At 38.8% G+C, this 15,829-nt stretch overlaps 1 protein-coding gene across 3 annotated transcripts; it reads right to left on the bottom strand.

The window, feature by feature from the left end:
• Window positions 1-3,341: 3,341 nt before the first annotated feature.
• Window positions 3,342-15,806, bottom strand: LOC122407773 (5-oxoprolinase). Of its 3 annotated transcripts, XM_043414192.1 has the most exons (21): window positions 15,642-15,806; window positions 14,163-14,340; window positions 13,783-13,968; window positions 12,352-12,590; window positions 12,029-12,191; window positions 11,860-11,945; window positions 11,558-11,759; window positions 10,800-11,060; window positions 10,580-10,705; window positions 10,259-10,460; window positions 9,893-10,118; window positions 9,675-9,813; window positions 9,308-9,585; window positions 8,308-8,568; window positions 8,112-8,217; window positions 7,844-8,011; window positions 7,400-7,644; window positions 6,178-6,289; window positions 5,362-5,586; window positions 4,686-5,027; window positions 3,342-3,674 (listed from the first exon to the last, which is right to left on the bottom strand). In XM_043414192.1, exons 2-21 carry the CDS (start codon window positions 14,325-14,327, stop codon window positions 3,534-3,536), a joined length of 3,873 nt encoding a protein of 1,290 aa, XP_043270127.1. In that variant the 5' UTR covers window positions 14,328-14,340; window positions 15,642-15,806; the 3' UTR covers window positions 3,342-3,533. The 3 variants fall into 3 exon arrangements, with proteins under 3 accessions (XP_043270127.1, XP_043270128.1, XP_043270129.1); XM_043414193.1 differs by lacking the exon at window positions 15,642-15,806 and having other exon boundaries at window positions 13,783-14,018; window positions 14,163-14,301; XM_043414194.1 differs by lacking the exons at window positions 13,783-13,968; window positions 14,163-14,340; window positions 15,642-15,806 and having other exon boundaries at window positions 12,354-12,460.
• Window positions 15,807-15,829: the final 23 nt, after the last annotated feature.

The following is a 15,829-nucleotide window of genomic DNA, read 5'->3' as shown; positions in this document are numbered from 1 at the left end:
CCTTGTTGTTTCATTATTTATTGACTTTTTTTTTGGAAAAGCCTCGTAATCAGAATTGCTTTAATGGTCAACGACGAGGATGAAATTCATGACCAATCACCCAAGTCACAGCGATCGAGTACATCATTAGGAAAAATCTTAATTTTTTCGTCTACGCAAGATGTATAAAAATATTTTAGTTGTTTATTAAAACTTCGTTCAACAGAAGCAGCATCTGAAAAATTCAATGTCGTTTCGCCAGATTTAGGAACAGTAAGTACTACGTCATCCTTTCGAACTAATGTTCACGATTTTTGGTTTCTAATACACTCAAAATTTTATCAAGAATCCCTGAACGTTGCTACATTTTCTAACAATAAATTCGTGAAATTTTACCAACTATTCAGATCTGCAGTTACCATTGTTGAAACGCGAGTCGTCGCACATTTGCATTAGAAGATAAACTAAAATTATTCCTATCGCCGACTAAGAATTATTATGCTACCTGAAAATAGGGCAACAAGGTAGATCAGTGACAGATTAATGACCACAAAGCGAATTATAATAAAGGTTCAAATATTTTTGCACCTCAGGCGGTTTATATGCGGACCGAATATATCAAATACTTACTGAGCCGAGTGAGTACACTTGTAGCATTGTAACCAATTTCCAGTGCTCTGAATCGTCGCAATGTTTAATGCCGTAGTTTAATCATTTGCTACTGAAACGATTTTGTACATTCGATTCCCCCAATTTGTATTTTGTGCTCATAACCAGCTCTGGTTTCCTCGAATGTGTAGATCTTCAAATTCTGAAGAGAAAAGTCTTCAACGATTTTTTAGTCCGATGCACCCTCGACGAGATTTTCATTCTTCGGTGACAGCCAATCAATTGAGGTTGTGAACACGGAGTGGGGGTCCCGTCGCGCGCAACGAACCGCCCCTCGCACCGCATTGGTTGTCACCAAAAGACGAATATCTTGACAACGGTGCGTTTGAGAAAAAAATGGTTAAAAACTTTTCGTCTTAGAATTAAGAAATCCATCAACTGAGCAATAAAGGGAGACAATTTTTGAAAAAATGTTTCTATTTGTAGGACCGAATGGAAGAATTTGTTTTTTCATCAGTTGTCCATAAACGAATACGATATTGGATTCATCATAAATAAACAAAGCTGTAGAATCAAAAATAGAGACGTAAGCAATCGAACACTGAAAATGTTGAATACATCCGAAAACATGCACAAGTTACAAAACTGGTTATCAGACGTGTAATAAAATTAGTCAATTGATAGTTGAATTTTTGTAGACTCTGGGATTTGTACGACGGTAATTTTCACCTGAGGAAATTTTAGGGTTTCGAAGACAGGGATTTATCGATGGTACACTGAATGAAAATCGTTTATACATGAAATTGGAAACTACTTGGTTTCAGGAAGTTGAACCAGGAATAGATAAATAAAATTTCGAAATAGTCAGCTCGCACAAAGAATTGTAAATAAGAGTGCTGAAATTTTTTAGCAGTGATCCGAGCTCTGACGTTTCGCATCAAATTTTGTGTTACAAATTCACCAATTGATTTTTTAGACAGTCGCATTTGCAATGTTATTATGAATGTACACAATATATTAATACAATTATTCCGCTTCGTATACACAAATATACAATTTAATGCGAAATATGTACAGGGTGTAAACATTTGTATCGAAGATAACGTAAATCTAGCAGAAATATATAAAAAATGTTTTTTTAAAATAACTGACGATTATTTATTCATGGCGTTTGATTTTAAACGAGCTTTCCATTCATGAAGTAAGTTTATGTTTTCATTTTACATGCTCCCTCTACAATATTCAACAATATTCATTCGCCGAATCAACACTTTTCCGAATTTTTGAGACTTTGGTGCACATCAAGATGATCCAAACGTTGAAGAAGTCATAAATTTTTGTCACTGGATGGATTCAACAAATTATTGGGGAGAAAAATTTCGCCACAGTTTCCATACGCTCAACTTTGGGCCACAGTGTTGAAATTCCTGAGGCGTATAAGAGAGCACATTATGTGACACACTGTTATGTGGTGAGCCATAAGTCGATAACAGCTTTCGGAACTTTTGAAATGCCCCCTGTGACGGTAATTCAACTCGTTGAGAATATTATCGGTTATTTGGCGAGCGAATAAATTTTCAACGAATTATGAGCGTAAGAGGATTACGTAGTTTATATGTTGGGTATGTTGAAGTACTTTCGACAAGCGCCCAAAAGCCCAGTTAAATTTTTGGTGCTTTTTTGCACAATTTGAACCGACGTGAAAACTCAACGAAATCGAATGAAATTTCGATGAATCGAATGAAATTGCAAAAAAGAATTACTCGGAGTTTCGTTTTATCCCCATCAATAATCTTTACTACGATTAAATTCATTTTTATTGAAAGTGCAACGAAGCAGTAACGCAGAAGTAGTCCAAGGAGCACTGGCTACGTGAGTCAGGCTCCTAAATCGTCCAAAACGTTTTCAAGTATTTTTCACTCCTACTCATCAGACTTCAACCAACTATAAACACTATTGAAGTTCACCATCTCAAATGTTATGATAATTTTGAATGAAAATCTTATTTTCATAGTATCTTGGATTGAACATTCAAAGTATCACTCACTTCGGTGGAGCTTGTCAGGAAAGTTTTCACGGTCAGAGTAACATACTATTTGATGGAGGCTGAAGACTGTGACGGCCGAAATCCTCCATTCAAATTCACGTCAAGTCCACGATCTTGGAGGCAATGCCGACCACAGTGGGAGATTGTAAGGGCTCGGAAGGGAATCCTCGTTATCGTCTTACCATGATGACGTTCCGTCCGCTTTGTCCTAACCTTCGCAAGGCATTGGGCATTCCATAAACGGGTTTCCCACTCTGACGCTTATTAAAGTTCTGACATTAGATGTCGGAGTCTCTGTCTCTATGAAAGCTGCACCCATAAATGCTTTTATTCAGCTATTGTGTGGCTGGTTCCGTGCCATTATTAGTGCGAGTGACTTCGACCGAAACTAACCACTTTAGCGCACGCTCCAAATTTAATAAAATATTGAGCATTGTCCGAGGTCCTTTTCAGAGAATGCAAAAGCTTTGAGGGCCCTTAGTTGAGACACAATATCCTTGAGGAACTGATCATTATTGGGGTAAAAGGATGTTGTTTGTATGTGGGAAATTGAATGAGAAAATTCTGAGATTGTTTTTATAAAAAATATTTTGTTTATTTTTTTTCACATAGCACCGTAGAATATTGGAAAAAATTAGGATTTGGAGCGACCGAGAAATTTTTCATTCAAAAAAAATTGACAACCGTTCCCACGGTCTAACGCATATTTCTTTGGGTTGTAAAGCCAACAAATTTTAATGACGCAATAAAAATAATAACAAAAGCACAGAAGTGCATGAGAGTAAACCATTCAGAGCTGTTCGAAGGTAACGCGCGCGTTCGGCGTGGGCGAACAATTGCATTCATGAGCGAAATCGCTGTAGCGCTTTTGTGCGAACTTGATAATTAACGAAGCATTTTAAACCGACTCTTGTGCTTTTCTGTACTCGTAAACGCTGCCACGTTCCACAAAAGCTTTGCTTACTTTCGCTGGGGTTTCGTTAGTACCTCCTGGGGAACCGAAGCCTCCTCCTCCAGGACTCTCCAGAACAAAAGCATCCTGCAAAGACGATAACCATTCAAGACTCTTTCGATTTAGTCAACCCTTTCAAGTATCTCTTAACGAGCTTCGATGGAATTTTGAACAGTCAATTTCCTTGACAAGGGAGCCAAAAAAATTTGATAAAAATCATAAAAATCAGGCGCCCTGATAAAACAAACTTAAAGTTCAGAGAGAAAAGACTGGCAGGAAAAAAATCGCTGAATCGTCGTTTTATTGAGATTCCGAAGTGGGTTTTGTTCCGCTTTCATCGTTCTATTTCCATCAAGAGCTTATGAAACGAATGGAAAAAATGAGACAATGCCTGCATCGGATGAACAGCCAAATCCGCTGTTTCGCGTTGCCTCTCCCATCGATATAATCGTACACGAGCATCGTTCTACGATTAGCCAAAACACGGATGAATGGCCAATGCGAAAGTCACTAGATGGTTTAGCAGGCATTTTCCAAAAGCTCTATCCACGCATTGTTGATCGAGGCTCACCGCAAAGCCCCCGATGCTAATTGCGAGTCTTCCATCCCACGCGCAACACTTATTTTCATTATCCTAGCTTCCGCGTGAATTGTTCAAGGAGATTTCGGACGCCGCACATTGTGCATGAGCACACTGGCCTCGTTTTGGGTGCTTGATTCTATCATTGCATGCTATTAAGCTGCTCGATCAATAGAGGGGGGTAGTTTCCTCGAGGTATATACAGGCTGACGCAAAAATCCACGTTGCTGATCGTTGGCTTTGTTATATCACGAAATTCTACAAGAAAAAGTCCTCTTCCATTTTTTTCTCGGATGCTTCGTTCGTGAGATATCGGCTCTCAAAGAAATCGACCAATCGGAAGTGACGGGGAGGCGTGGCGAGCTTCTCCCACTCCGCACTTTGCCGCGACCTCGCTAATTGGCGGCCACTGATTCATTGATATCTCGTGAAGGGTTAATTGGAGAAGAAAATCGTTGAAGACTTTTCTTTTGACAATTTTTCGGGGAGTAGAACAAAAAAGTCTCCAGCGTACTTACACCAGGATTAACGGCGACAGCGGTCTTTGGTCCCAAGTTAATTTTCCTTCCATCAGCCCTGATCAGAGTGTTTCTACCTCTGGTACCTGGTAGACCACCCTCTAGTCCTGGAGGATTGTGCGATCGTCTTTCAGTTAACACGGACAAGGTCATCGGACACCGGAACAGTATTTCACGAATCACCCCATCGCCACCCCTATAAGCACCGTCTCCACCACTCCCAGGACGGAGGGTGAATCTTTTCAAAATAACAGGATAACGATGTTCTAATATTTCGAGGTCGGTGATTCTCGTGTTTGTCATATGCGTGTGAACTCCACCCCGACCGTGCCACGTGGGTCCCTGCGGGCAATCATTTGCTAAGTACGTTTAGAGGCTTGTCACAAATAAGTGTATGGAGAGAGGATGCTACCCGGAATGACCTGATACCCTTATTATTAATCTTCTTATTATTAGTGTTGTTATTAGTCCGCCTTTAGACGGTATAAATTAGACTATGACATTAAGAGCTTCGACCTTGAAAATAACGACTTTGATCTCGGTCTCTGGGTGCTTCGATATTTTTGAGTGCAGAAAATATTTCTTCGGGCATTTCAAGTTCATTCGGTTTAGAATCCACTTGTGACAAGGTATTGAAAAATTTTCAAATATTTTTCCGCCCCAAAGCGATCCTTACGGCTCCGCTTCCACCTGCAACTGTTTCGTAGTAACCCCATTTATCGGTACCAAGTGTAACGTTGTTCATGCAACCCTGGGATGCGGCACAGGCGTTAAAAGCGGCCAAAACTACGTCGACGACGCGCTGAGACGTCAACACGTTTCCACCAACGACTGCAGCGGTTTCTGACGGATCGAGCAAACTGCCTTTTGGAATTATGATTGTGACGGGCTTCAAACAACCCTGCGGGATCAAATGATTCGCTCCGTTCACTATTTCAATCCGGATGATGTTTCTGTTTTTTTTCTCACTCTATTGCGAGCAACAACGATTGGAAAATCTCGGAAATTCGTTGAAAAGCATCCTCGAACGATGGACATAAGAAAAATTGATAAATGCACGCCGGTAAGTACGGCACAACAGCTGAATTGAATATCAGCATATTAAATTGCATCGGGAAAACGAATTTGCCTTCCTTAAGCAAACTGCGAACCGAGCATACTTGAGAAAATTTTCGTACTCGCGACTGGTGTATTGAGTAAACGAAATCGTTCTTGCATGAATGCGTGGACAATCTCCGGAGTTTTGCGGCGCACATAATTATCGAAAGGCTTTTCAAAGTTAGCAAACACCGGCGAATATTTTATTCATAATCCCTCGGGATCTATCGTTCGAGCCGTTCAATTCAACGGGGACAAATTCTGTCGTATTGCAATTTTAAATTATGGAAAAAGACGCTAGTTGACTACGAAAACATTGCGGCCATCTTGTGCACCATATTTTCGCTATAAAAACATATTATTCGAAAAATTAATGTGAACCATCGTGACTCACCTGATTCAAAGGCACGTCTCGACCGACGATGCAACGAAGACAGTAAATAATCGCCGACAACGTAACAGCCCTTGGCGCATTGCAATTACCCCAAACTTCGTATCCAGTTCCGCTGTGAACAAGCGACGCTCATTAAGTTTTTTCAAATTTCAATACCTGAAATTCGACATCCGAACGTTTCTGAAAACGTTCATGACGAAATTTCAGAGAGAAAAGTCCTTTTTCATTTTTTTTCTCCAAACTACCGTTGATGAGATATTAATTATTCAGTGAGAGCCAGTCGTGTGGGAATGGGAAGTGCAGGGAGAATGAGTGGGACGCTTTCACAAATGAAACAATATTTCGTCATCGGTGCGTCGGAGAGAAAACCGATGAGAACTTTTCTCGCCAGGAATCGAGCAATTATCTCTTGGTAGAGATTAAACGCCGTTTGACACCGTTAAGGGGGGTCCTGCTTCAGAAAGTCAAAAAATCATCGTTTTCGGAAATGTTTTTCGAACGAAAGGAAATAACTCACCATAGTTTTTTCGGTATAGTTTCAAGGATATTTCAAGAGGGCAAAATCATTTTTTTTTATGCGAGAAACACTAATTCATACACGGCTTATGCGCCAAGTCTGATTGTCGAAGTTTCTCAGCTGCGTATAATGCGTGGAGATCGTAATTATTGTCTGCGATCAAATTTCCAAATTCTTTTTCCATTTTCACATCTTTTCCTTCCATATGAACTTATAAAAACCCGAAAAAATTGCAAAATTCTATATTTACAGCACGTTGAAGTAGAATTCTTGTACTTGAGAAACGTTTTTTTCAAACTCGCTAAAAATACAGAATTTCACAATTTTTTCAGGTTTCTACAGGTTCATATGGAAGGAAAATATACGAAAATGGAAAAAAATTTGGAATTTTTGTTACGGACAATAATTACGATCTCCACGTCGTCCACAGCTGAGAAACTTCGATGAACAGACTTTGCGCATGAACCATGTACAAATTAGTATTTCTCACATTGAGAAATGTATTTATACTCTAGAAATATCCTTGAAACTATATACCGAAAAATTCGCTGTACTCTGAGGTATTTCCGTCTATCCAAAAACATTCCCGAAAACAATCGATTTTTTTTTTTTACTTTATAAAGCAGAACGCCCCTTGGCATTTTTTCTTTGTGATAAGAATAATGTGATAGGAATTGAAGATAAAGTTGAGATAGGTGAACTCACGTGAAATCACAAACCGCCTCGCCTTTCTCAATATCAAAGTCCAATCGTAACGTTATCACACTTCCATCGTCTAAATAATCCATCGCAGTGACCCTCGTACTTCCGGTCTTCTCTAAAGTTTGTTTTCCGACAAATTTGAGCATTTCACGAACCGCCAACTCTGCATTGTTCTGAATATGTTGCATGTAAGCTTGTACCACATCGAGGCCATAATAATTGATGAGTTCGTTGACTAATTGAGTGCCCTGATGAAACGAAAATTGAAAATTCATTTTCCAATTAATCGCGACATTCTTCGATTAAGTTTTTCGTGAATATTTTTGTCGGGTTCCGCGTAGAGCTCGTATTTCGTGATGATTAATTTAACTTTGCCCAACGTTAAATGGGCGAATATTTTTAATCCTTAATTCTTCTTCCCACCCTCAAGCATTGAACAGTTCGAACCTTTTGATTAGCAGCAATTTGTGCTTTGAGATCACTCAGATTATCCGCCAGATTCCTCGTTCCTGAACTCCCAGGGATTTTTCCTGGAGCCATTAAGGCTTCAGTCACTTCTCTTTCCATGAAAACACCTTTGTGTACTAGAAGGAAGCTCTTGAAAGTGGCGCCTTCCTATTCATTGAACGGAAAAACGATTTTTCAATATCTTACATTGGCTCTTCTACCTTTTCCATCTCATTATCATTTCAAATATTTCATTCAACTGGCGTACTTCCATTAGAGACGTGGAATGCGGAGGCATCGATCCGGGAGTGATTCCACCGATATCTGCATGATGACCACGGCTCGCCACGAAAAAAACGGGCTTCGGAATTTCGCTGTTGGAAAACATTAATATTCATCATTTCTATCGAAATTGACATTCGCTAATAACTCTGAATTCCGTTCAATTGTAATTAATTAATGACCTGTGAAATACCGGAGTAATAACTGTCAAATCCGGCAAGTGGGAGCCCCCCGCGGACGGATGATTAGCTAAAATGACATCGCCACGTTCAAAGTTTCCTTCAAACGCTTTGATTTGATACTGTACAGTTTCCTGCATAGCTCCGAGATGGACTGGAATGTGAGGAGCATTCGAGACCAAACCACCGTCGGGTCCGAAGACGGCGCACGAAAAATCGAGACGCTCTTTGATGTTTGTAGAAATGGAAGTTCTTTGCAGAATTCTTGAAGAATCATGAGTCGTAAAATGAGCATAAATTCGAGAGAAAATTGAAAATTGCTGTAAGAAAATGGAGCGATCTCAATCTCCCGAATTTTTTAATGCATTTTTTCAATTGCTTCGGAACTGATGTTTTTTTTTTTAAGGTAGATCATGCCCGTAGGATCGTATTTTATGGGTATCTAAATTGGGTCGATTTTTACTTTCTAATTAGAGATATTATCACTCTAAATTAATGTCAGAGTCATTAAATCAAAATTGTAAATAAATTTTTTCAACTTATCTTTTGGCGAATGAAATTACAAGCCATTAATTAATCGGGGATCCATCACTGACCGAACCCGAACAAAATACCGAAATAAGCGAATGTGAGGTTATACGAGCGCTCATTACCAATTTCATTCAATTTTTAACTTAATACAATTTTATTACTAGTAGAACAATCGTCCCGAATTTTTTCCCAAACTTTCATTACCTACTTCATTATTTTTGTCTACTTTTTCATAATCTCCGTGAGAAGCGTTCATTCGTTATATGAAAAGATAAACGATTTTGTACGCACAGTCCCTATAACCCTGTTTTTTTTTCTTCATATTTAAATACGTTTATCGAACCCTTAAAATGAACCCTTAAAAATTTGATATGCGTGTGTAGTCGACTACCAATTTAAACTCTATGGAAATTTTAAGACTTTCTTAAGAAAATCGTTTCGTGCATGAACTACCTTAAAAAACGTTACTTACCTTCCCATTTGTTCGGCTGTGCTCATAAATCGATGAGAAAAAATACTCAATTGGATGGCGTCCAACTCCGTAGTTATTTTCGATTTGACTCCTTCTCCGATCTCAATTTTGACGTCTCCGCGTGAAGTTATGGCTGCTGTGCAATCAGGTTCGATAATCAGAGTACTCAAGCTGTCCATAATTATTGCTGGTCCACGAACGACTTGGCCATGGGACAACGTGGCCATGTTGAATACTTTGGTTTTTTGGTATCCACCTTCGAAGTACACTAAAGTCGTCTGGAAGTGTTCAGACATTCGATAGAGAATGTGATTGAAGATGTTCTGGGATTCCGTCATTTTGTTTCAAAATTGCAGGCAAATTCTACCTTCTCAGCACGTGGTTCCTCCGAGACCTGTGACATTTCAATTTCTCCTGGAATTTCGCTTTTCCCGGTGCCACGAACCCGGACGTCGTTGACCAGAATTTTACGTCCTGGCATCGTGAAACCGAACTCCGTTCGATATCTTTCGAAATTCCACAGAATTTCATTTTCTTTATCATTCACGAATCGCTCAGAAAATGTAGAAAAGAAACGAGAAATACCTTTCCAAGAAGGTCGTCAAAAAATCTTCGTACTTCAAAGATTCGATTGTGTCGTACTCGGAGTCTCTTTTTGGACTGCACATCAATGCACAATCCGTCCCGTGGTAACGAAGATGCAAAAAATATTCGGTCCCAATTCGCTCATTAGCAAAACCATGTTTTTTTAAATTTTCTCGTACTTTCGATTCCAGCACTCCAAAACGCTCGCGAATATGTTCAAATGATTCTTCAACAATAATAACGTTACAAAAAAATCATTACTGCACTTAAAAAACTAAATTTAAAAATACAAAGTTTTGGTTACTTCCAATCATTATTTTTGTCACTTATTTTCATGAATCCAATTTACTTCTTTTTTTGCCAAACCTTTCGCATATTCCTGAGCACTTGGCTCTTGCGCTTCTTCAACAATATCCGCAAGTGCCATGCCATAGGCGGAAAGGATACCCGCATATTTGTGGACGAAGACCGTGCCCATGCCCAAACTTCGAGCTATTGCACAAGCGTGCTGTCCTCCAGCTCCTCCGAAGCATGCTAACACGTGCATCGAAGTATTGTAACCTTTTGCCTGATCGATAAAAAGACAGAAACTCGATAATCTAATTTTTTGTTTATCGCCCATCTGATTTATTTTAAAAATCCTTTCGATTTCGATCGTTTGATAAAGTTCTTATTGAATTGTTGTACCTGGGTCAAAGCACGAATCGGACGACACATACTTTCGTTAGCAACTTTAACGAAACCCATAGCAACTTCTTCCAAAGTCATTTTTTCACTCTCGTGTCCGTGGGATGTCATCAGGAAGTCATTGATCTGTTGTGATTAATCTCATAGAAAAATGTCTTCTGGAGTTATTTTTAGAATGGTTGGTTCTGGTTCTAAGATGCAGACATTGAGTGGAAAGTACCTGAGAAGCCAATTTCTCGAAGGCTTCGATCGTTTTCGATTTATCCAGCGGTTCGTTTTCATTGGGTCCAAATATTTTAGGAAAATATTCAGGAAGGAGACGACCGAGGACGAGGTTTGCATCGGTGACGGTCAAGGGACCCCCCTTTTTGTAACACGTTGGGCCCGGATGTGCACCGGCACTTTCGGGTCCGACTTCGAAAAGACCCGAACGAAAGAACAGCATGGATCCTCCTCCAGCTGCTACTGTATTTATGTCGAGCTATGAGATTCCAAAAGTCAAAAAAAATGGAAGAGAAAAACCGTTAATAACGTCACATCCGTATTTCCGTATTTCCAACTAGCGCAAAACGACGAGTATTTTAAGCAGGCCGCTCGCATTCGACATTAAACTGTCATATATCGATTCAATACAAAATTCTGAAGAGAAAAGTCCTCATCAATTTTTCACTCCCATGCATCGTTGACGAGATATCGACGAGTACAGAAAACGGCCAATCGAATTGATCGATACGAAGGGGAGGTGACGAGCGCAGCGTGATAACACACGAGCCTATCCGCGACGCCTCCCCACCCCTCGCCTCAACGCTCGGGACGAAAATTCATGAACGATTGAATATCTCATCAGCGGTTCGTCCGAGAGCAAAATGATTAAGGACTTTTCTTATCAGAATTCTACGATCTGTTCCTTCGCACATTTGGATCTCGTCCCGTGGGACTACTTCGCGTCTGACAGCTGAATAAACATAAAAGTTTTACTTGAGCAGCTTGTATGGTGACTCCGGCGGTGGTGCTCTCGTAAACGTGCTCGTAACTTCCGTCGTAACGACTCACGTCCGTCGAAGTACCACCCATGTCGAAACCTATTATGGGCAACGTAGTTTCCTTTTGGTAAGTTGTTTTAGCGTAGCCAACTACGCCACCTGCGGGTCCCGAAAGAATTGCTCGAGAACCAATAAATCTGGAAAAAAATTCAATCTTTTCCGGCTCCGTGGAAAAATTCACATTTTCTTCGACAGCCTCAGGAATTTTATATCCTTTCAAAATCAGTGCCAACTCACGAGCTCATCGGCGTCAAGCCTCCGTCGCTCTGCATGAAAAGAACGTTAACTCCTTCCAGATTATTTTTGAACCCGGATTTAAAGCTCTGAAAGCATAGTTTCGAATTTCTAAACTCGTTCTTCACGTTACTTTGACCAGACAAAAGTCGAATTTATGTTTCCTCCTCACTTGCAAGTATTGTTTGATGTGCGGGGTGAGATAAGCGTCTGCACAAGCTGTGAAACCCCTTGGCACTATTCTCATCATGGGCATAACTTCGTGCGATAACGACACTTGTGCGAAACCAATTTCCTTAGCTATTTCGCCAACTCGGCTTTCGTGTTCCGGAAATCTGATTATTGAACAATACACAATATGAGGAAGCTCCATTTTCAATTATGAGATGTTGGGGGAGAGCGGCGCGAGTCAATTGATTAAGGATCTTCGCAATAAATCGTTATTTTAAAACTCAATCTTTTCATCACTGGTTATATCGATTTGAGCAAACTCACACGTAACTGTGCGCCAAAACAACAGCTAAACTCTCGAAACCTTCGTCTCGAAGATTTTGGAGGTTTTTACGTAAAGTTACTTCGTCAAGTTCATCGATGACGAGGAGATCTTCCCCGGTAGTTCCTTTCACCCTTTTCCAGGCTTTCGTGTCCAATTTACACGAGCCAAGCATGGCTGGGGCGACTCGACTCTTCACTTCGATCACTTTGTCGTACAACATCCCCGGGGTTACGATCGCCTAGAGATTTTTTAAGGGCTTATATACACTTGCGATGGGCGAAAAATCGAAAATTTTTTTATTAGATATTCTTCAAGTATAATGTCTGAAGAATATTCTTACCAAATTTCATAAAGATCGGAGCATTAGATTCGTAGCTATGGGTATTTCAACCGACCGCCCTGTGCGCGCGGTCGTCTGATACTTGAATCTTTAAGGGTGAATGATACAAAAGTCGAAATAATTAGAAATTGATCAAATTTGGTGATAATGTTCTTCAACATCAAGTGCGAAAACAGAATTTTTTTCAAAATTTTCTTCTGTTTAGTTATCAAGTAATTACGCATTAAAGCAGATTTCTTATGCCCGGAATGTATACCTATATATATGGAAACGCTATGCTTATACACGTGAACTTTAGTGATCAATTACTCGATAACTGTACAGAAGAAAAATCTTAAAAAATTTGTATTGTCAAATCTGGCACTAAAGAATATGTTCACCAAATTTTATTAAATTCTGATAATTTTGAATTTTTTTATGTTTTTAGCATGGTTTAGCATGGCAACATTGTATCGGCTGTGCAATATATCCTTAAACGCGGTAATCTCAGAATCGTCTTTTTTTAAAAATACCTTTGCGGTAGACACGATTACTGAAAAACGATAAATCCGATCCGTACCAAATTTATATCACTTATTCATTATAAGAGTAGTTAGAGCCTGGACGAAAGATTTCGTATTTTGTTGGTTAAAAAAAATTGTAGCAAAAAAACTGAAAATTTAGCACCTCAAAAAATGAATTTTTTGTTAAAACTGTCGTCATTTTTTTTCAATCTACATTTTTACAAATCCTTCGTCCGGGTACAGGCTATTATTATAATAAATAAGTGGTACAAATTTGGTATGGATCGGATTAATAGTTTTTTAGTTATCACGTCCACCGCAACTGATGCTCAAAAAAAGATGCTACTGGAATACAGCTGAGGTTCCGCCATTTTGAGAAGTCTTTTGATGAAAAAAATTGTACAAGTATGCACTAATTAATGTAGTTCACAGTTTATCAATAAAGATTTTTTTCTTGTTGAAAAAAAATCAAGAAAATCACATTTTTTCATCCGCTGTACAAGTGTATAATAAGGCCTTAAACGTTATTATGAATTAAGAATTCGATAAACGCGAATGTATTTTTTTAAGGAACTTATACCACTAACCAAATCAAAGATATTCGGTCGTGCTTGATTGCCAATGAACAGTAGATCTTTAAAACCTTCGTTTATGAGCAGTGCCATTTTGGCTCCTTTTCGTTCGAGCAAAGCATTCGTTGCTACCGTCGTACCCATTCTAATCCACGCTATTCTCGACGTGTCCACTTCAGTTCCCATTGGCTCGCCGGTTTCCTGTTCAATTTTTATCATTTATGCAGTTGGAGTTTCCGGTAATTCTTCAACTTTCGAAAATAAAAAAATCCGTTTCGATCACAAAATTTCAAATACATTTCTCTCAATGATTTTTCAATTATCGAAATTAAACGAAGTTCAATGTTCAGAATCGAGAATAGTGCAACAGTCATCTACTGAATGGAGTTTGGTACCTGTTCGAGGATTCGACGAATACCCTCTCGAGGTGCATCGTCATAATTGCTTGGATCCACGGAGAGTAGTTTCATAACTCGAATTTTACCACCGGGACATTTGGCATAAACGTCGGTAAAGGTGCCACCTCGATCAATTGCGAAGCCGAATTTATCCTTCTCCATTCTTCGGCTCGAACTTTTGTCAGATTGTACAATAAAAATGAGATTTTATGACGGATAAAACCCAAGTATTGTCAACAAAGAAAATTAAGACACTCCGAGATCTGCTCCCTGTTGATCGAGGGATTTTTTAAAACTAAGCAAACTCAACATCCCACCCGACTATCTTCATTATCTCGGAATTGATTATTCTAGAATACGCGAGTTTCAATTTATCACGAAATTGACAAGGTCATCGTCGAATCATATATTTTTACAGCTTTTATGCAATGCGAACGATGCTCTCCTCGCTAAATACTACATTTCCGTCTCCAAATGGATCGCGAATATTTGTAAATTTGAACTTTACGAATGTCACCGAAAGGAAAATGAAAATGATTTTCAAATTTTTCCACACCTTTTGGGAATAAAAAATATTTTCAGGATTAAAATATCGATCGAACGAAGTAGGACGAATGAATGAAAACCAATTTCATAAAACTCATTAACATTCATTGATCCGTGGCCGTCAAATTGACGGTTGTAACTATTGTATTTCGTAAAACTCGTGACGAGAAGAAAAAAAATAGGATTATCGATTCCACCACCCCATCGGTGTTTTTGGCTCGTGACCGATGGATATTGTATTTAAAAATACACACTTCATGAATTGTGGTTTCCAGGGGGGCTTAACCGTAAACACGACTATGAATGGCTGAGCACTTCAGTACGATTGAGAGCAATTTGTAACAGCGCGGCAATAAATAAGGTTCAACAGGTGGATGGGGCCATGAATTGATTGCACCGATGCACGTTCTGACTAAATAATTCATCATGTGTCGCCAAATTCAATTAAATGTGATGAGCAGAACTATCCATGAATATTTTACAATCTACAACTTGAATTTATAACGAATGAGAAACAGAAATGGAGACGTCAAAATTCCAGTGAAGTTTCCACCTTAAAATAATGTATTATTTGATATTTTGGCTTGTTGAATTTTTCAGAATTTTTCATGAATTTACTTCAGTCTACCACTGTTTGTTTGGATGCATAAATTTTCCCGCAGGAATTTCCTCTGCAGCTTACTAACGACGAGACAACATGAAGTATTTATAACGAAGCTGCTCAACTGATAATACTATAGTCGAGTTTATGACAAAGTTTCATTTTATTTCACGATTTCTTTCGTTTAGCTTTTGAAAATTTATAAACAAATGAAAATCAATTAACAGAGTTTGAATTAAAATTTCTTGCAGTCTTTTATTATTTAAAAGTATTTTTTTTTTTTTGCATTTATCTTCAAAATTTTCCATTCGGGTATGAAAAATACGTACGTGTTTGTTCAGTTGAATATTGTTTATCAAAAATTATGGTGGAACATTTGAAACTGATGATGTTCGAAATGACAATATTTTTTTTCATGAAATTTTCATGAAATATTATAATTCGTAAATTATCTTTTGTTTTGAAAATGTTGGAACAAGCGAGTGACTTGTACGACATCAAGCAACCGACTGAACTC

The sequence above is a fragment of the Venturia canescens genome, chromosome 3 (genome assembly GCF_019457755.1).
Source record: "Venturia canescens isolate UGA chromosome 3, ASM1945775v1, whole genome shotgun sequence".
NCBI lineage: Eukaryota > Metazoa > Arthropoda > Insecta > Hymenoptera > Ichneumonidae > Venturia > Venturia canescens.
Note: the sequence above shows the minus strand (reverse complement) of the source record. Positions and strands in the feature narration are given on the sequence as shown.